This window comes from Diplotaxodon limnothrissa, linkage group LG15 (assembly GCF_057381915.1).
Source record: "Diplotaxodon limnothrissa isolate DT_005_m linkage group LG15, D_limnothrissa_male_GT1.1, whole genome shotgun sequence".
In the NCBI taxonomy this organism is placed as follows: Eukaryota; Metazoa; Chordata; class Actinopteri; order Cichliformes; family Cichlidae; genus Diplotaxodon; species Diplotaxodon limnothrissa.
The window spans coordinates 13,757,072-13,779,038 of NC_140610.1; the positions used below are offsets into that span (position 1 = coordinate 13,757,072).

At 45.0% G+C, this 21,967-nt stretch overlaps 1 protein-coding gene across 1 annotated transcript; it reads right to left on the reverse strand.

The window, feature by feature from the left end:
* Positions 1-15,434: 15,434 nt before the first annotated feature.
* Positions 15,435-19,688, reverse strand: mycn (MYCN proto-oncogene, bHLH transcription factor). Its single transcript, XM_085372620.1, has 3 exons — positions 19,610-19,688; positions 18,551-19,187; positions 15,435-16,303 (listed from the first exon to the last, which is right to left on the reverse strand). Exons 2-3 carry the CDS (start codon positions 19,164-19,166, stop codon positions 15,501-15,503), a joined length of 1,419 nt encoding a protein of 472 aa, XP_085228746.1. The 5' UTR covers positions 19,167-19,187; positions 19,610-19,688; the 3' UTR covers positions 15,435-15,500.
* Between the last annotated feature and the right edge of the window lie 2,279 nt (positions 19,689-21,967).

A 21,967-nucleotide genomic window follows, 5' to 3' on the forward strand; every position in this document is an offset into this window, starting at 1 on the left:
ACATGGAATGATGCAGTGAACACAGCGTAGGGTCATGTGTTAGTGGTGGGAACAGTCATATGGTTATTGTTCATGTGTCCAACAGCAGAGGGGAAGAAACTGTTCTTATGGCGAGAGGTTCTGGTGCGAATGGACCGGAGCCTCCTGCCTGAGGGGAGCAGGTCAAACAGACTGTGTCCAGGGTGAGAAGGGTCAGCTGAGATCCGAGCTGCACGCCGCAATGTCCTGGAGGTGTACAGGTCCTGCAAAGATGGGAGTCTGCAGCCAATCACCTTCTCAGCAGAGCGCACAACACGCTGCAGTCTCTGTTTGTCCCTGATAGTGGCTCCAGCGTACCACACGGTGATGGAGGAGGTGAGGATGGACTCGATGATTGCAGTGTAGAACTGCATCATCGTCCGTGTTGGCAGGTTGAATTTCTTCAGCTGCCTCAGGAAGTACATCCTCTGCTGGGCTTTCTTGATGACGGAGGTGATGGTGGGCTCCCACTTCAGGTCCTGGGTGATGGTGGTACCCAGGAAGCGGAATGAGTCCACAGAGGTGATGGGGGTGTCAGTCAGGATGATGGGGGGGAGTGGGGCTGTGTGCTTCCTGAAGTCCACAATAATCTCCACTGTCTTCTGGGCATTCAGCACCAGGTTGTTGTGGCTGCACCAGGACACCAGACGTTCAACCTCCCTCCTGTAGGCAGACTCGTCCCCGTCCGAGATGAGTCCAATAACGGTGGTGTCATCTGCAAACTTGATTAGCTTGACAGACTGGTGGGTGGAGGTGCAGCAGTTGGTGTACAGGGAGAAGAGCAGAGGAGAAAGAACACAGCCCTGAGGGGAGCCGGTGCTGATGGTCCGGGAGTCCGAGACATTCTTTCCCAGCCTCACATGCTGCTTCCTGTCCGTCAGGAAGTCAGTGATCCACCGGCAGATGGGATCAGGCACATTCATCTAGTAAAGCTTGCCTCGGAGATGGTCTGGAAGGATGGTGTTGAAGGCAGAGCTGAAGTCCACAAACAGGATCCTGGCGTAGGTTCCTGGGGAGTCCAGATGCTGCAGGATGAAGTGTAGGGCCATGTTGATGGCGTCGTCTACAGACCTGTTGGCTCTACATGCAAACTGCAGGGGGTCCAGGAGGGGGGCCGTGAGGGTCCTGAGATGGGAGAGAACTAGGCGCTCAAAAGACTTCATGACCACAGATGTCAGAGCCACGGGTCTGTAGTCATTTAGTCCAGTGATCCTAGGTTTCTTGGGGACAGGGATTATGGTGGAGGACTTGAAGCAGGCAGGCACATGACATGCCTGCAGTGAGGAGTTGAAAATGCCAGAAAACACTGGGGCCAGCTCGTTTGCACAGTGTCTGAGGGTGGCAGGAGACACACCGTCTGGGCCGGGAGCTTTTCGAGCATTCAGACTCTTAAACTGCTTCCTCACATCTGCTTCATGAATATGAAGAGTTGTGGTGGGAGGAAGTGGTGTGAAATCCTCTTTTGTGTGGGGTGAGGAGGGGGGTGTTGTAGGTGAACGGTTTGAAGGTGGTGATGGCTCTATGGAGGGGGGAGAGGTGGGGGAATTAGTGTCCAAAGTGTCTCTATTGTTGGGGCCGTTGGAGGTGTGAAGGCTGCCTGATGGCTCGTCAAAACGGCAGTAGAAGTCGTTCAGGGTGTTGGCTAAGAGCAAGTCATCAGTGGAGTGGGGGGTTTTAGGCTTGTAGTTTGTGATATTCCTAAAACCTTTCCACACAGAGGCCGAGTCATTCTCTGAGATCTGCTGCTGCATCTTCTCAGAGTGCTGATGTTTAGCAATGTCCACTTCTTTAGTGAACCTGTACTTGGCCTCTCTGTAGCAGTCCCTGTCTCCGCTTCTGAACGCCTTTCTCTTTTCCAGCCACAGCTTTTTGAGTTTAGGAGTAAACCAGGGTTTGTCATTGTTATAACTCACCCTGGTGCGTGATGGCACAATGCTGTCCTCACAGAAGTGGATATAGGAGGTGACAGTGTCCGTAAACTCGTCCAAGCTGTTAGAGGCAGCCTTCAATGTGTCCCAGTCTGTGGTCTCCAAACACGTGCAAAGCTCCTCCACAGCCTCGTTGCTCCACAGTTTTTTAGTCCTCACGACAGGTTTGGAGAGCTTCAGCCTCTGTCTGTACGCGGGGATTAGGTGGATCATGACGTGGTCAGAAAGTCCGAGTGAAGCGCGGGGCACCGCGCGATAGGCCCCGCTGATCGTGCTGTAACAGTGGTCCAATGTCCTCTCCTCTCTGGTCGGGCATTTAATATACTGCTTATATTTTGGAAGCTCATGGCTCAGATTGGCTTTGTTAAAGTCCCCAAGAGCAATGATGAGAGAGTCCGGGAATGTCCGCTCCGTGTGGAGAATCTGCTCCGCGAGTGCGCACTGAGCTGCCTGCGCATCTGCGTCTGGCGGGATGTAAACAGCGGCCAGGATGAATGAAGCAAACTCCCGCGGAGAATAAAACGGTTTGCAGTGGATAAAAAGATATTCCAGAGAGGAAGAGCAGTGCTGAGCAATCACTGTCACATCTGTGCACCAGCCACTATTGATGTAGAAGCAGAGACCTCCACCTTTGGACTTACCGGAGAGAGCGGCCTGCCGGTCCGCGCGCAGCAGATGGAAGCCCTCCAGCTTGAGCGCGCAGTTTGGGATGTTCTCACTGAGCCACGACTCCGTAAAACATAAGACACAGGAGGAGGCAAAGTCTCTGTTCATGCTTCTCATCAGGGCCAGTTCGTCAATCTTATTCCCGAGTGAGCGTACATTAGAAAGGAAGATCCCAGGAAGAGCAGTTCGCAGTCCGCGTCTCCTCAAACGCACGAGTGCGCCGGCTCGCTTCCCTCTCTTTCGGCGTCTCGCTTTCCTGGTCAGAGTCAGCAGTAAATCTGCCGCAGATGCGACAAATATTGGAAATAAATCCACAGGCGTTGTAGTCCTGTAGTTAAGGAGCTCTTCTCTGGTGTACGAGTATCCAGAGGAGTGCCCAGACACAGAAGAAATGCACAAAAACAAAACAAAAGTAACGCACTGAAGCACCAGGGCGACCATCCGCGGCGCCATCTTGGTTAGAAGATGTTCAAGGACAGATTTTTTTAATAGCTTCTTTTAACTCATGAACACCAAAGGTAGTGTATGAAATCAGAAATATCAACCAGAATGGAACCCTGACAGACTTAATTCATGTGCAAACAAATTACATCAGCTGTTATCTCTTCATTAACTCCAGTCTAAACACTGCATCCTTGTTTGGTGTGTGTGTGTGTGTGTGTGTGTGTGTGTGTGTGTGTGTGTGTGTGTGTGTGTGTGTGTGTGTGTGTGTGTGTACTGATGTGTGGGTGACACTGCAATAGTTGGAGTATGCATAGCGGTTTGTGCACAGTAGTGCATGAAGGCACTCATATCTGTGTCTGTGCGTGTTTGTGTAACACAGTTTTGCATCAATGATTCCAAATCCAGCCTCGAGTGCACATTCAGATAGAGGCAAAACGCAGGCCGCTGCTGGGCACGGCCATCTGGGCCCAGCCCCGGGCGGGTATTCTCTGGAGTGGGGGGTGTTTGAGCTGTTGTGGGGGGTGGAGGTTTCACGATAGTATTACAGGATGGTTAGTGTGTGATTAGGAGGTAGAGTAGAATAAATATACCCCTCCTCCATTCCATCCTTCCGCCTCAAGCTTGCGGTATGATGGAGAGGGGGAGACTGAACACACAGCTGTCCTCAGCCATTATCAGTGATGGATGAAGCCAGAGCAGAGCATCAATGGCATGCTGCACACTCACTCGAATGTGTCAGTGTATTGGGCTGTGTATCTTATTTAACTTTGTGTGCACAAGAGAGATAGAGGAAGAATGGAAAGAGAAAAAGGAATTTGGATAACGTACTGGAAATATCTTGATGATGTAATTAATCACTCATTTGTTGTAGATGGCAGAATAAGTGAAACAAATGAGGAAATATAAGCCTGATACACCTTTTACAGCAAATCGTGTATTTTGAGTTGCTGAGGTGTTATCTCTGACCATGATATCCCATTTTCTTCAGCAGCAGGTGGTTGTAGCAATGGTTCCAGCACAAAAACTGGAATTTCCAGTGCTTTTATTCAGTTTTTCCCCACAGAGTTTTACAGTGGCAGACACATAATTGCAATATTAACCAATTACATTTGAGACAATGGAAAGCTGTGGTGTCCAAAAAGGAGGAAACTATTGTACATTTAAAATAGTTGCAGACAATTAGGAGGAAGAGGTCAATTGTACAAATGCATATTCTTATTAAACGATGTGATCTTTTCAGCAACCAAGCTTGAAAACTGTTTTGCCCATTCAGGATTGATGAAATCAAATCAAAACATCTGAAAATAAAAGGATTAATAAATGCACCAACATAGATAAAAAGGACAGACTAGAATTAGGTCTCATCTAGCTTGCGTGCAATTGACCAACCAGCTTTGCAAGACAAGTGGAAATGGTTTTATATAACACTTTTCTAGTCTTGCTGACGACTGAAAGAGCTCTACCGCGCATCCATGGCCAGTTGAGAATCATCTCACTCAATCTGATAACACTAATAAAGGAGCACTTTAAAGTGCCAATTTTGGCCGTAGCTTTGTCCTTATATGCGCTTGTATTTATCAATGAACAGCTGTTTACCTGCCAGAAAACCTGAGAAAAACCCCTGACCTGAGTATTTTTCTGAGTTCAAATCAATATCAAACAAGGACAGATTGGAGGACATTGGACATTGAAATGTGTGTGGAGGAGTTGTAAAATAAGACATTTGTTTGATGTATAATCCCAGATGGATGTTAAATGTTACCAATAGTGCAAACGTCCAGCAATAACCAGTGCACTGGTGGATTGTATCTGAAGTGTCTCTTTGAGGGAGGGGGCATTAAATCAAATCCAATAATGTTCCCTGCTCCTGGTCCACCAATTAAAGTAATCAATGCCATGCCTGAGTTACCACAGCATCATAGTCTCAGGCTGTTCTGTAGACCTTCATTCCCATCAGCCCGGCTCGTGAATACTACTGCCTTACTCTTACGACCGTTAAAGCTCTCTCTGAATCTGATTCTTCTGTAATTAACCCCTGTGTGTAATCCTGAGAGCTTGCTGATATCCAAAATGCTAACTCGATCCCCAACCAAGGTTTCCCTGATTAGATTAGCGTGCGCTGACTCATATTCGAACAATGCTGTCGTCTGACTCAACAGCTGTCAAACACAAGAGATGGGCATAAGCCGCCAATTAAATATGCTAATGTATTTCATCCTCTTAGATAGGCGAATTATGTGTGTGAATAGGCTGGATTCAGGCTATTTGTCCTAATTTTCTTCAGTAATTAAAAGCTTTATTTCACCACTGTCAGGTTGTCAGTGCATACCTTTCAAGAACGGTAACAACTGCAGGAAGAAAGGGTGTAGCTGTGGAGTGAATTTGTTTTAACCAATTTAATAAGACGCGGTGATTTGCATCTGAGTTGAGTCTGCGTGCAGAAGCAGGCTGGTATTATTAAAATTGAGACTGGTGGTTCTATCTGAAGCTCACTGATCCATCGAAAAGAAGTGACAGCAAAGGCAGACAAGCCTGTAATGGACTGGTCATGGACCAAAGGCCCACCAGAGAATATCTTCTTACAAAGACACAAAAGGGCTTGTAGAGAATGCATACAGAAGGAAAAATAGCTAAACTATCAAATTTTCACATGGTTCTTAATGGTCAGAGTGAATCACATAACATGATGTCTTACAAAAAGAGACAGACCCATCTTTTATTTCCTTCAAAATTGACCGTGACGCTTCAGTAGCAGTTGCTTTGTTTTACACACATCTATGATCTATTGTCTGAAATCCTTTTCACAGGTCCAGATTTGCCACCTACTGACCCCCTCATCTTTTTCTCTCCCCATGTTGTGCAGATGAACACTGGTCCAACTGATAATGATGGGGGATATTGAAAGACGAGTAACCCTGCCGTTTCCCTCTCTCTACGATTCATTAACCCGATTTCCACTGAGCTCTGTCCCACATGTGTCAGCGCCTGCTGAGGATTCTGCTGACCCGCGCGGCCCCCGTCCTCTGCCCTGTCGCACACCAGCTCGCCATCAAACCGACAGATAACTGTCGAGAAGCAAGCAAGGTCGGCCCTGAAGTGTTGATAGCCTCCATGCATATCCTATAGCCACTTTCAGGTCCCAGATGTAGGATAGCAAATCTATATTGCTTTATGTTAATTCAGGCAATTATTTTAAAGTGAGCAAAGAAGGCATCGATGCTGTTTGTAAGAAGAATACATGAAAACATCAGGTATCTAAGCTTGTAGCACAATACAAAAGGTCACGTGTGGCTTCCAAAGAACAGATTGCAGCAATCACATGTCATTGCAATTCACTATTAATATCTAAAATAGGCATTTTGGACTTGAGTTGTTTTCATAGTAGTAGTAGCACTATAGTTTCTCTTATGTATTCCATTTCATGCTGCAGAGATGATTAATTAGACTTTGCAAAAGTACTCGCATGCTTGCTAAAGTAGAGAAAATAAATCACAAACTCTTCATGCCTTACATGTGTGAAACAGAGGGAAAAGAAAGAATAAATGAAGTTCAAAGTGGTAGACTGCACTCTTTTAGATTCAGTAGTATCAAAAGCAACTGCTACACTCTCGTGCTGTTTTACACAAGCTTTAATCCAGCTACCCTTGTTTGAACTTAGTTTTCTTTTTAGAGCAACAACAAATCCAAGTTTAATGTCTGTATTGTTTCCTTGTTGGCGGTGTGGGGGCAGGCTCTTGCTGAAAAGGCAAAACACTCCTAAACCACTCGCACTACATCCCCGTACATCCTGTTCTCACCCCCAGTCCAGACCTTGTGCACAATCAGTCAACAGCACTTGTTTCCAAAACAATTCTGGTTTATCCAGATGTTCCCTTTGCAGTCTTCAGTGACTTTTTAATTAGGTAAGGTGTCTTCCCCTGACTCTTTTATATATTAAGTGTGTCCACAGGGCATCAGCACACTACAACCATACAGAGGTTTGATCTTTCTTTTTTTACCCAATGTACTTCTCATTTTTATGACAAGTACATGTATGTTATTCACAATGTCTTGATTTCAAACGTTGATTTGATTGGCTAGTAGCATCACTTATCAACTATTCAGTGCAAGCAGTTCAGTTTGGCAATGTTATTCAACATGAATCTTAAAGATTTAAAAATATTTGTCTAATATGTTCACATAGAGTCTAAATATGGACTATATTAGTCTCTGTTGGTTTGTCCACTAATTGGAGTTTCTGATAAAGCACTTCACGTTTAGCGCCCATTTTTGCTGTACTGATCGTGCGCTTTTGACACAGTTTTGAAGTAGCTGGCAAACCTTGCCCCAGTCAAACACATACTCATTGATTGGCAGCAAAGCCCGCAAGGGAGTCTGGGAGGCTTGATCAATACGTCTCTCACTGAGTTCTACCTTAGTACCAGAGAGTTTCCCAGCCAGCCATCTATTAAGCATGTGTTGGTGCATGCAGAGGATGGTTTAGTTTACTCTAATTTGTTTTACAGGCAGAGGGTGTTTATTGGACCAGAAAAACATTTGTTATCTTTTTCCTCTGGAGGAACAGTCATGAATCAATCTCACTTCAAATGTACAAACACAGAAGCGCCCCGGTGATTACCCCAAATAAACACACGTACAATGGGATAAGTGTACACACACGTATGCACAGAACAACATGGGGATTGCGCAAATGCACACAGCATTCCTTTGGAAAGATATACATGGAGAAAAACATTCTTTGAAAGCCTCGTAATTAGTTTAACACATAGGACATCATGTGTTTTTGTTTCCGCTGTATATATTCACAGTAGTTGTATTAGGTGGCTTATTTATACTAAACACAGCACACTTTATGTTTCATCTTGTGCCCCACCCATATGTAAAAGGATTTGTATAACAATGATGAAATGCCGGTGCTGGTGACTCTTATAAATCAAGCAGTAAAACAACGGTTACACACAGCAGGCTAGTAGTAACATGGAGCTCAAAGGTCAGTAGTTAATTCCTTTACAATTACTCGTTGCAACACAGTTATACTGAAGACAAAACAACAAAAACAACTTGTGTTTAAGTGTTCTGCAAACAAGTGTCTGTGACAAATTAAAGAAGGTCTTTACTTGTCCAGAGATTGTGTGTATAGATTGTGGTATAGATTCAAGAAACATTCCTCAGAGATTTTGGTCCATCCATGATGCAAATCTCCCACCACATCCCAAAAGTACTCTACTGGGTTGAAGTCTCACAACTGTGAAGGTAATTTGAATACAAAGAACTTGTTGAAATTGACATGTTTAAGACCATTTGAATGTCACTGCAAAAACTAAGAATCATCAGACCATTTTTCCAATTTTCTGTTGTCAAACTTTGGTGAACCTATGTGGACTGTAGCCTCAGTTTCCTTTCCTAAGATGACAGGAGTAGCACCCAGCTTGGTCTTCTGCTGCTCCAGCCCATGAGACTCAAAATTCGTCATTGTCCATAGTCAGAGATACTCTTCGGGATAACCTGGTTGTTGGTTTTCCCAATATGTTCTGCCGACCAGAAATTACAGGAATACGAGTGGGTGGATCTCTGATTAGTTTTTAAACCCCGTTTACTATTGCCAGTGTCACTCAGTATAAATCAGACCACTCATTCTCTTCACGCCACCGGGTCAAAAGACAGGTTTTTAATTCTCGGCTACCCCTGGATAAGAAAACACAATCTCCACATCGACTGGTCAGGACACAAGGTTACAAGCTGGAGTCTATTCTGCCTCACTTTTCTTCAGCTCTGTTCTCAGGAACATCAGAAGCATCTCCTGCTGTACCTTCACCACCAGATCTCACCTCAGTCCCCAAGGAATATCATGACCTCCAGGAGGTCTTCAGTAAGGATAAGGGGTTGTCCCTTCCTCCCTACAGAGCGGAGGAAAGATGCAGTTTGCATGTTCTCCCCATGTTTGTGTAGGTCCAGGTACTACAGCTTCCTCCCACAGTCCAAAGACATGCAGTTAGTGGGGATAGGTTAACTGGAAACTCTAAACCTCCCATAGGTGTGAATGTGAGTGCGAATGGTTGTCTGTGTCTATGTGTTAGCCCTGCGACAGACTGGCGACCCTGAAAAAGAATAAGCAGCAGAGAATGGATGGATGAATGCTAAGAAAGATAAGACACTCCGTCCGTGTATTGACAATAAAGGTTTGAATAGGATCACAATTAAAACCAAATACCCTCTGCAGAAAAACTGTCCCTGCAAGAATTTAAGCCTGAAGTGAAAGGCCCACTCCCACATCCCAAAAACACCTTTGGTGGTTCCCTCAGTTTCACTAACTTCTGCCGTCTCTTCATTCAGAATTACAGCCAGATAGCCACATCAATCACTCATTTCACTTCCACCCAGATGCCATTTATCTGGTCTCTTGATACTGAAGCAGGCTTCATTAAATTAAACTTGTTCAGTTCCACACTCCTTTTGATTCACCCCATACCACAAAACCATTCATAGTGGAAGTAGACGCTTGGCTTGTGCCTTCTTCTTGCCTCCCTCCAGCCAAGAGAAATTATGATGTGGGTGACGAAGAACTGTTGGAATCCAGGCTCCAGGATGTCAAGCCCAATGCCTTGTCCCGCCAGTTCGTCACCAACACTGACCCACCTGAGACTGCCGCATTCCTTCCTGCCACCTGCAAGGTGCCTTTCGACTCCTAGGACGTCGAAGATGCCATCCGCGAGGCCCTTTAGGATGAGCCTGACCTATGTACCAGTCCACCTGATCGCTGCTACGTCCCGACTACAGCACGTTTAGCAGTCATCCATTGGGCTCACACCTCTAAATTCGCCACCCTGGAGTAGGTAGGACAATTTCATTAATCAAAAGTCACTTTTGGTGGGAAAGTGTGGAAAGAAGTGTCAAAGGCTATGTAGCTGCTGCACCATCTGTGCACTCAATGACCATCAGGTTTGCTACAACAAGTAACAACCCCATAGCTTTAGATTTTGTTACCAGGCTGCCTGTTTCCTCCGCAAAGTCCGTAATTCTTTCTTTTATTGATAGGTTTTCCAAGTCAGCCCATTTTATTGCCCTAGACAAACTCCTAATTGATCATGTATTCAGGCACCACGGCATCCCTACGGCAATTGTCCTCAATCCACTTCACAGGTCTGGAAGACCTTCTGTACTGCTCTTTGAGCCAAAGTCAGCCTCAGCTTTGGATATCACCCACAATCTAATGGACAGACCAAGAGGCTCAGCCAGGTGTTGGAATCAGCCCTCCACTATGTCACCACACAAAACCCGGTAATTTGGTCTCTGAATCTTCCTTGGTTAGAGTATGCACAAATTGACTTAACTCATCTAGAGCCTTTTGAAGCCTCTCTGGGTTATCAGTCATCCCTGTTTCATGAGAATGATGTTGATCTTACATTTGCACTCCGACTTAGGAAATGGTACTAAAGGCTGTCGCTACACAGATGAGAACTAAGAGCACCCACTTCAAAGTACACTCCAGGCCAAAAAATGACTCGCTGCTAGGGACGTTCCCCTCAGGCCATTCACCCACAAGCTCACCCCAAGCTACACTGGACCCTATGAAGCTGAGACTGTCACCAGTCCTACGGCAGTTTAACTTAAACTCCCTGCATCTATGTGCATACATCCCACGTTCCATGTTTCCCAAGTCAATCCCGTGGACTCTAGTCCCCTGCCCCCGCCACATACTCTTGTCTTGTATTTGCTTCTCTGTGTTAATAATAAAGCTTGTGAAAACCTTAACACTGTTCCATTTGTGTCTGCACTTGGGTCCACTCCCACATAATGGCCTCCGAGCCCTCTTGACACTAGTAGCTTAATATTCTTTTAAACTTTTAGAAGTTCAGCAGCTGACAGCAAGTTCAGGCTGGTTTGTGGCATTCTTGTGGCTTTAACTGTTAGATGTCATAGAAGCTGAGGCAGTTGGCACAGCTGGCTAATTGTCTGTGGCTCATAACAATGACTTGAAAGAAATATGTAACTTATGTAAGAGGAAGGCACTTAAATGATCAATACCCCCTAAACAGCTACATTCAAGATCAATATAGTGTAAGGATTTGCCAGGGGAATGGATTAATGGAGGAAGTGTATAAATGTCAGCGTAGACACATCACTGAATATATGTGCATTGGATGAGTGTTGAAACAAAATTTACTGGCCCAGAGCTGTTTGCGTAATTACTGATGTGGTAAGGCTTTTCCTCTTTGTTTTCTTTCTATTGTTGCCACTCTCTCTCTTCCCATCTTGTCTTAATCATTACCTTTTCTTACTTTTTATCGCTCTTTCTTTTTCAGTCTTTCTTAACTGCCCTCCTTCACTTTTGCTTTCTTGTTGTAGGTGCTGTGTTGTGCAGCCAAAGCCGTTTCTTCCTCAGAACGCACTCTTGAAAGGCTATTCATGTATTCTTCAATGACACCCTATTACATTTGTGTGAGAGGCTGTGTGTGTGTGTGTGTGTGTGTGTGTGTGCGTGTGTGTGAGTGAGAGAGAGAGAGAGAGAGGGAGAGAGGGAGATGCAGAAAGAAAAATAAAGAGAGAGAAAGGTATTCCAGGGGGGCCATGCTACAGTGCCATCTGTATGCAAATCTCCTCAGACTTTGGTAAACTTTGATCAAACACTCAGGCCTTCTTTTCTCTTGCTGTACTCCCTCCCTCTTTTCCTCCCTCCCTCTCTTGCTTAGCTGTCCACTATGTGTTCTGCAATTACTGTAGCTCCACAGCTCTTTGTCACGGCTGCATATTACTCAGCTAGGGCAATGAGTTCCCTGGAGGAACTGCCTCCACCACGCGCACACCTCCATGTTTTCTGCCCCAATACCCCCCGATACCCTCCTTGTTTCAGGCTGTACCTACAATAAGCCCAACACACACCATTTCTGAGCACCTGCGACCGTGCTGGACTCCATAACAGATGGTGACACCCCTTCACCCCCATCCCCTGCCCCTTACACGCATGCACGACACACACAGATAAAGGGGCTCTCGCCATACGGAGCTTATTGTGGCACATGTGTGATGGGCATGCCATTGCGCAGAGCTTGGCCACATTTCATGCACACACACACACTTGTGCATGGATACATACGCTATTGTATTCCTACATTTAGGAAGGTTAATATGTTGAATACAGATCTGGTGTCCAACAGCACAATGGAAACGTTGTGGCTAGTCTTAATGGCGGGGGTAATGAAGATCTCAAAGTAGATGACACAAACCCGCAACATGCCACACCATCTCCTGTGTAGCTTTAATGCACATCCATCAGTGGGGTCTAAGCCCATTAGAGTTGCATCGTGTGTGTGTGTGTGTGTGCCTGTGTGTGTGTGTGTCTGAGCAGTTCAGGCCAGGCAGTCAGCGGGCAGAGAGATAATGGATATTAATCAGGCAAAAGCCATGGCCATATGTCTGTTTAACGCAGAAGATGGCTACTCCCTTCTAAAACAATTAGCCTCATTTTAGAGAGCAGATAGCTTAGCAGGGAGCGTGAATGGCTGTCTGTTGCTCTGTGTTAGCCCTGTCATGGACTGGTGACATGTCAAGGGTGTACCCTTAGTCTCGCCCAAAGTCAGCTGTAATATCCACCCCACTAATGTCAGGTTGGCTAAGTTGTTAAGGGAAAAGGTTGTTAAATTGCAACTGGAACATGTGAGATTCAAGAAGAAGCATGTAAAACAATGCATGAGCATATCTGAGCCAGTCAGGTTTATCTGTATTGGCAGGGGGTTTGGTGCTGAACACTATGAGGTGAAATTAAAGTTAATCTTACCATCTGAACCAAACAACTTCTCTCTGCTGTGATATGTTGTTTTTCTTTTTACCCCCATTTATTTTTCTGCGTTATTGTCTATGAGCTTGTTTTTATCCTATAACCAGACAGGATAAGTCATTAGGCAGATGGTAAGGGGAAGTCCCATGAGAGGACACACACATGCACGCACACACAGGGTCTCCTATCCTGTACGCACACATGTACAGTTAGTATGCACAAAGACACCAGACCCCTGTTATGTAATCCACCAGTGCCACTCCCCCACTGAGAAGCTCAGTGTTGTACTGTCTCAACTCCCAAACAAAGTCATCTGTCTTCATATACCCCTGTCTCTCACATAGGCCTCATACCTTAGGACCATCTTGGTTCTGCAAGTAGCTAAATGACAATTGTGCTTCTGAAAAATTAAACGCCGGAGTGTTCGTTCTAGAAAGGAAGTAATATATCACTTTTGGTGAAAGAGAAACAATCATTGATCATGTTGTCCTATCTATTTTTTTAAAGGGATTACTGCAATTCATCAGCAGTGTGTATTTTATGTTGTATTAGTGCACTTCTCTCTTTCTTATACCCTCTGTGAGCACACTGCTGTGCTAAATGGCTATACAGACCGTGGCAACAGATTTCTCTTTCAGCCATCTCCAGAGAGCGCTTGAACAGGCTCATGAAAGGCGCATATTTGGGCTAAGGCCCAACACAGGATGCACAGAGGGAAGGAGGAGAGGGAAAAAGGGGAAGAGCAGGTGGGGAGGGGCAAAGCCATGTGGCCTATGTTGGTAAACAGTATCCAGCCTTGTCCTGGCATCGTGGCAGGCAGCGCACAACACCGGAGATATCAGGCGCCGGGGCCACACACAGACCACAACAAAAGGTAGACACACATTTGCATTCATACACACACACACTCGGGCAGAAATACACAGACTACTAACAGACAAATAAAAGCCTCACTCTCGTGTCTGCCACTCAGCAGCTGCTCCAGTTTCCATAGCAACAGCCTGAACAATGTAGTAGGAAGAGCTGCGCTGGTGAGAGAGGAAAATAGAGAGGTGTGTGTGTCTGTGTGTGTGTGTGTGAACTGAAGTGAGTGAGTGTGTAGGTGTGTGTGTGGGTGGGTGTGAGAGGCTATGCAGGGGGAGGTAGCTGCAGGGTGCGGAGACAGAGAGCATTCAGAAGACACTCGCTTTCTTTGTCAGGATGAGTCTTTGAGAGCAGCACAACAAATACAGAAATGTGGAGGCAAACAGGGAAGTAAACAGATTGAGGCAGATATGAAAGGGTGACGAGGTTAAAAAAAAAAAAAATCCACAAAGGCAAAGATGAAGATTTTATGATATCTATTTATTTTTCAAAATGAGGTATTTCAAAGTGCTATGAGTTGCAGCACTAAATGTACATTTTAAATTGAAAAAAAAAAACAAACAAACACAAAAAAACAAACATCTTATATCTGTTTACCCAGTTCTATGCACCCGATAGCAAATATAAACAAAAAAAAAGGAAGAAAGAAAAAAAAGGCCAGGTACATGAGGATAGAACACATTTTCTGTACAAAAGAATTATTTGAGATAGAAGAAAAAATGACGAGATAAAGTGATATCTACCAGGAACTCATTTTCATACGAAAATATAAGTATCAAATTTAGTATGTATCAGGTTCACACTAAAAGCATAAAAGGTGTGTTGAATTAGTAATATAATACAATACAAAGAAAGGGAAGAGAAAGAAAACAATATATTGTTATATTACAAAGTTTCATGACTCTCAAAATTGAGGCCTTACAGTACTTTTAAAGGTATATAAACTTCCAGTCTAAATGTTGGCAGCTTTCTGACATGTGTATATATATATAAAAAAAGAACAAGGACAAACTGTATTACAAAACAAGGCAGATCTGAGTGTATTTTGTCTGTACACTATTGTTATATACAAAAGTGTCGGCTAGCAAGGTGCGCAGTTATACATCCACTGACTTGGTTTGAGCACCAGTGTGAGAAGAGTGAGGGAAAGAGGACCTGTAGTGGCATTGTTTATGTGACACCTCAGTCATCAGTCTTTTCAGTTTTGCAGTGGTGAAGGCAAAGTAAGTGTGCACTTCTTCTTGTACATGAACTCTCCAAGCAAAGTGCCCTCCAACACCCGTCCCTGTGGGAATAACTAGATTCCAGGCTGGTGTCACAGTGAGTACAAAAAAAGTACAAATAGAAATTATATTTTTTCAAAAACAGAAGAAGGGAAGACCAAAAAAAGTGTCCTCTCTCCTTCCTCATGCTTTTTTGTTTTTCGTGTGTGTGTGTGTGTGTGTGTGTGTGTGTGTGTGTGTGTGTGTGTGTGTGTGTGCATTTTTAATCTTTCTTTAATGTGACTGGATTGAAAAAAAGTAAACCCTAAACATTCTTAACGTCAACAAATGTGCAAAAAAAGTGGCGGCAGTGAAAGTCCGAGCATCCCCCCGCCCCCGGCACCCCGCCCCTCCAAGGTGTGTGTTGACATCTGAACATAAACATCCTCTGAGATGTTGTGTTGGTGTGTGCACGTGTGCAACAAATATGAAGGCCTCTGTGTGCATCTTCTTGTGTATCAGACTTGAGTTGATGCAGAGGGGTGGGGGTGGGGGGGGTCGTCCAGGGTATATTGTGAGTGTTTGTGTTGTAGCACTTGTCTGTTAGCGAGTCCTTGCGTGCTCCAGCCTGCGCATCAGCTGTTGCCTCCGGACCTGGAGCCTTTCTTTCTCTTGCTGGAGCCTCATCTCTTCCGTCTCTAGCGAGTTCACATATTCAGTGGCCTTCTTAAGGATGAGCACCTTCGCCGCCTTCTCATTGTGCGCCAGCTCCGGCACGTGGTCGCGCAGCGTCAGGAAGCTGGATCGCAGGTCGTTGCGGCGCTGGCGCTCCAGGATGTTGTGGTTGCGTCGGCGCTCGCTGTCCTCTGAGTCGGAGCTGCCTCTCGGGCTGCTGTCCCCGCTGGAGCTGCGCTTGCTGCGCACCCCTGATGTGCTGGTGACTGAACTGCAGGATGAGGAGGAAGATGAGGAGGATGAAGAGATGGTTCTGGAAGGAAGGCGCAGGGCATCAGACATCTTTTGCTTCTTTGGAGGCGGGGTTGGGTCATCGTCTGAAGCATAGGGTGAGGGGGCTGCGTAGTTATGTTGCTGCTGGTGGACTGAACTTCTCTTCAAGATGAGCTCCTGAGGAGCCCGGCTGACGAATCGACTCACCACACCGGAACCGGACCCTGAGACAATTCCTTTTGCATCTTGACTTTTGGGGTGTACAGAGATGGTGACAGTGCCTGACGCCATGGGTGATGCCTTGGTGATTGTAGAGCGCCTCTTCTCTACTGTGACTACATCAATCTCCTCCTCATCTTCTTCTTCTTCTTCCTCCTCCTCTTCTTCTTCTTCTTCGTCTTCTTCTTCTTCGTCTTCCTCTTCTTCGTCTTCCTCTTCTTCATCTTCGTCTTCCTCTTCTGAGAAAAGAAAACAACGTGAGTGATTAATTGCTCTGACACAGCACTATTCCATCTGTGTGTGCCAGCAAGTGGCAGGTATACATGTGAGCGAGATCAAGGTGTAGGAGAAAGAATGTTGCTCAATACTGTTTGCACAAGCAGAAACCTCTTAATGCTTATTGTCAGTCATTTGGTAACTAATCTATTCTGCAGGAATTGACACGTTCAGTGTCAGCGCTGAGCAGACAGGCTGGATTTCTGCATTTCATTCTCCCTCCCTTATTCAAAACTTTCTTAATCTTCTCTGGAGATAAGACGGCTTTAGTCTGGTGCTTTCAGTCTATCGGCACACCTCCACTCACACTGAAAGTGTGCCAGTAGAATCAGATGCATTAAGAACTTAGGTTTAACTCTGACCTCTAAAGTTAAAAACCTCATTTCCACCTGAGCTCTTGATCTTAATACATGTGCTAATGTTGAGATGAGCAGGTGACCCTTATCATCCACGGGTGCTTTTGGAGGTGACAAGAAGTGACCAACCAGAAGCAGAGCGTGAGACCCCATTAAAATGCCTTTGTTATAATGGCTCCCATTATCAGCTCAGGAGCATCTGAGGAGTGTGGCATTTTACAGCTTATGGTAACCCACTTCAGACACTACTGCACCAGAATGTCTGAACACATGCTGCACACACACACACACACACACACACACACACACACACACACACACACACACACACACACACACACACACACACACACACACAGATGTTATTCCTGTCATCACAACAAAGCTGGCCACAGCTGGCTGGATGAGGGGGTGTCCCTGATTTTGCCACATGTGTGGCTGAGATTTAGCTCTTGTTGTTTGAAATTCAGAATGGAACAACTCTTTAATTGAGGTGGAATGGAATATAAAGAGAAGAAAGTCAATTCATGTCTGAGCAGATATTAGTTTCAGTTTGTAAACAGGAAAATGAAGAGGAGCAGTGCCTGACCCTGCTTTTCCTGCGAACTGCTTCTGTTTTTTGTTTGTTTGTTTTTTTAAATGGGGGTCCTCACAGTTGATCTTTTAGGGTCAGTTTCCCCTTAATGTAAAAGTGCAGAAGGCGTGCTGCACAACGAAGAATGGGTCGCTTCAAACGCCAGAAGCGCATCGGGGCGGCAGTGTGCGCTGGACGGTGGGGCGGCAGGCGATCGGATCACCACCCTTTAAGCTCCAGACCTGGAGGGGCGCCAGGGAGACAGCTGTCGAGATGGAGCGCTTGTTCAAAGCTGTCACCCCCCTCCCACACACACACGCACACACACGCCTAAAAGAAGCTCTCCTCCGTCCTCTTTTATTCGCTGTAGAGGAGGTGTTTGGCAAGGTTGGCTGAGTCTATCCTCTGTGCCAAGCTGGGGGGCTTTGTACTACAGTTCCACAACGAAAACACGCTGATAAGGGCTGGTGTTTGTTTAGGGAACTTATAAAAGACCGGTGATGGAAGTCTTAGTTTTTAAGTACACATAACATTCATTACCCAATCTAAACACATCTAACATTATGATCCTGACACAAATCCCGTATTTCCGTTTTAGACATTATTTCTTGTTTTCTCTTTCTGAGTATTAATTTTAGATATCCCCTCATGTCGGGCGGCAGTTGGCTCAGACTGTCTGTCTCAGACTGTGGAGTAAGTGTCAGTTTGTCACCCACTGTGCGCAAATTGTCCCTCAATTCATGCGTAATGAAAGCGTTCACGGTACCGTGAACCTGACACTTTATCAGCTCATCGCATTATTAAACACCTTTTCATCTCCTCCCACAACCTGGTCTGACTGTGTGTGTGTGTGTGTGTGTGTGTGATGTCTTTTTGTTTTGCTCAGATGCCAGCTGAGTTCAGTAAGTCACAGAATTCCCCATTTTACCGCCATCTGCCGGATGGAGACCTTGTTGATTACATAAACCTCGTTCACTGTGTCACTACTCCACTGCGCGATCGTGTGTGTGTGTGTGTGTGTGTGTGTGTGTGTGTGTGTGTGTGTGTGTGTGTGTGTGTGTGTGTTATGTCTAACGAGGTAATCCGATTCTAGACCAGTCATATGAACAATCTGCACTCACTCCGATTTGTTAGGGTAGGGGCTTACAACAAAAACAACAGCAACGACAACAACCAACACAATACTACTACTGATAATAATAATAATAATAATAATAATAATAATAATAATAATAATAATAATAATAATAATAATAACAACAACGTCTTCAAATCCTTACCAGAGTCACTAGGCGCGCTCCCGTGCACCGTGGATGTTTTAATGGTCCCAGATGAGTCCCTGGTGCTGTTTTTCTTGTTGATCGGGAAAGGGAACACTACTGTGGGGTCCACACACTCTGACATCGAGTTGCGGCTCACCACCTCCTGCGCCTTGACGCACACACTCCTGCTGCCTGCTGTCGCCGTGGAAATAGCTTTGCCGAGTTTCTCCGTAACCACCCGTTCCAGCTTTTCCCTGGCAGAAAAGCCACTCCACATACAGTCCTGGATGATGATGCTGTTGGGATTAGAATCCAAAGCGGAGCCGAACAGATCGTCGGATGCTCCCCATATATCGTCCCCAGGCAGGAGCAGCAGCTCGGATGCCCAGTCCAGTGGGTCCCCTAACCCGAAGCCAAGGGGGTCTGCTTCCAGCGAGGCAGTTGCCGGCTCTCCCGGTAGCGCGGCGCGGCTTGGAGAGAGGGGCGGAGTGGGCAGCAACTCGAATTTCTTCCAGATGTCCTCCCCCGGTGGCGCAGAGTCGGGACCGCAGAAGTAGAAGTCCTCATCCGGATAGAAACACGGTTGTAAGGAGTCAAACTCCAAATCGGAGTTTTTACTTATGATCGCCGGCATTCTATCCCACAATCGAAAAACCTGTGAAGAGACAAAAGATGATTTAGTCCTCAGTGAAAGAGCGTCTCGTCACATTCCTTCTCTCCTCTATCACACCTGAAAACGGCACTGTAGAAAGAGCATGAGCCAAAGCCCACACACAGACCCAGTCTGCTTGACTGAATTCCGCACTAACTCTTTTGTGGGGTTTAAAAACCACAAAAATCTCAGAGGAGAATGTGCGTAAATGTGACCATGACGCACAGGCGGTGCAAAATGACTTTTGACGTACGATTCGCTAAAGACCCCCCAAGAAAAAAGATTAAGAAACAAAAAGCATGCTTACCAAAAAAATAAATCAATCAAGTGACAACAATGAAATCGAGCAGACACTATGTTTTGCCTAAAATGGGAGAGAATAATAACACTCGTACGTTAAGCTGCTGAAGTGTTAAGACACTCACCTTGTCCTGGCTTGGGATGATGTACGAAATAAAAATTTCTCGTATCTCGCAGTCAGTAATACAGAGACCAGAATGTGAACAGTCATCTACTTTGGGAGCAAACACAGTCCTCTGACACACTTTCTGGATGGCCACAGAGTGTTATACACTCAGTAAAGCTCTAGGAAGCTCCTCCCTCTCAAAGCGGGGGTCGGGCTTTCGTTTTGATGGACGCGGGAGACAGGAGCTTTCTTTCAAGGTGAATGGAGAAAACAGCCTAAACATCGTGAGCAGGAACGAAAGCCGGGGGGGATGAAAAAGGTTAAAGGATGCAAAAGAAAAGTGTAAATGAGAGAGTATTCTCATCATGCATTATTGATACACTCAGACAAACTGTCTTATCTGTTCAATGGGGTGTCATAGGAAACTGAAGCAGAAGCAAAACAAAGTGCAAGCTGGTGTTAGTGAGCTTTACCCCAAGTGTTTTATCTCTGTTTAAAATTAATTAATTGATTATTAATTGAGTTTTTGAGTTGAGAAAACAAAATAAAACAAAAGAAGAAACATTCTGGGATGGAAGTAACAAAAACCAACATAATACATTAATCTTTTATAAAACTCATTTTAGAACAGGGTAAGACTCAGCTTTATAAATGCAATCCATGTGTTTATGTATTTGTTTAAGTTGTTACGAACACGAGTCAGTAATTCAAAATTATGTTAAGAGATGTTTTCCTGCACAGCAAACCCTCCTGGCCGTGTAGCTGTCCTGTAGAGCTCTAAATGCCATCTTCTCTTTTGTCTGTGGACCACCAGCATCTCAGGATGAAAGACAAAGTAGGGCTCACTGCGCCCTCACACGGACACACCCCAAAACAACAGTGGAAACGCGCTCTAACACGACCGAGCGAGCAAGACAAAGACATAAAAACACCAGATCGGTTTTTTTTCTCTCCGCCAAAATTAAAGACAGAATGCAAGTCGGGAAAAATACCAAACTTCTCCTGGGTTTGAAGGAGGAGCATTTTCAGGGACAACCGGCTGTGCAAGAGAGATTTCAGCTGTCTCCGGGATAAGACAAAATTCAAGAAGAGCTTGTTACGTAACCCCAAGCAGTGGTTGTAGTTGGAGTCATTCCCATTCCCTTTTTAATGACAGCTTTAGGAAGAATGGCGCATCTGTAATTATGCGCACAGGCACAGGCGTACACACACAGTCCTGATACTGACTTGCAGAGAAAACGTTTACAAAGCAGATTCCGGTTCAACGCCAGCTGTGGGCAGGAAGAATGACGGCTTCCAGTTATTTTCAGACAAACAATGGAAGATGATAAAAACAGCATTTAATATTTTGAGATTCTATCCTTTTTTCCTCTTATGAACAATTGATATTAATCATAAACGTGACTGCAATGATATATTTCTTAATGAATTAAAAAAAAATGATGTTTTAAATTTAGAGCTACCAGACATTTCATAACAGAAAAAGTCCATTTTAGTTTATCAACAAACTTTTTTTTTTTTTTTTTGTGAGGGGTTGAGGTTGAGTTCAAAGGACTAAAGCCAGCGAAAAGTGAGAATCTGCAGCTGTTTGGTGTACGGAGTAGTAGGGAGTTTCCTGGGACTTTTTATGCAGCTCCCAGGAACATGGAGAGATGGGGGTTTGGAGTAAGAAACGCCATGAAATCATGGTTCTTGCCAGTTAGATCCTTTTTATTTCTCTCAAACTACTGTTGAGCTTGACCCTTCGGCAGCTTCCTCTGCTGTGAAACAGGGCAGCGAGTGGGAGTGAGAACAGAAGGGAAAGGGTTTTTTTTGTATTTATTTATTTATTTATTGTCCACTGTGGATCAGTTGAGCACAGGAAGCTGTTTACTGCTCCTATGGACCAAAAACAAACAAACTGTCAAAGAAAAGTAATGCTGGTTTCATGGTGTTATGAAGTGTCTTGGCATAGAGTTAAAACACTTGCTGAACCAGATGAGATGAAGAGATGCACACACACATTTCTTTGCATTGAAATTGCCCAGATGTTCTTAAAATGTTATCACCTGTTATTTGAAGTATAACAGAAGAAAGCTATTCTCATTCCCAGCCTAAATAAGATAAAGAGGCAACTCCAGCTCTTTCCCTGAAGTTGTCAACTATAAATTAATGTGTTGCTTAATATGTAGCTCACTAGAATCCATAATTACATAGACAAAAAGACAGATTTGCCAGAGGTGGAAAAATGCTGGAGGAATAATGCTTTCCTTGTTTTTATGACAATTTGCATGCCCAGTGCCCCCTCCCAGCATTCACCACTGGACCGGGACATGGATGGTTAAGCAATTAGGCCAGTTTTGATAAAAGATTCATAAGTCACCCCAGTGGATAGCGC

Coding starts and splice junctions, on each gene's coding strand:
- mycn (XM_085372620.1), bottom strand. CDS start 19,166: ATGCCGGCGATCATAAGTAAAAACTCCGATTTGGAGTTTGACTCCTTA. Junction 16,304..18,550: donor GAGCGCGCCTAGTGACTCTG/GTAAGGATTTGA, acceptor TTCTTTTCTCAG/AAGAGGAAGACGAAGATGAA.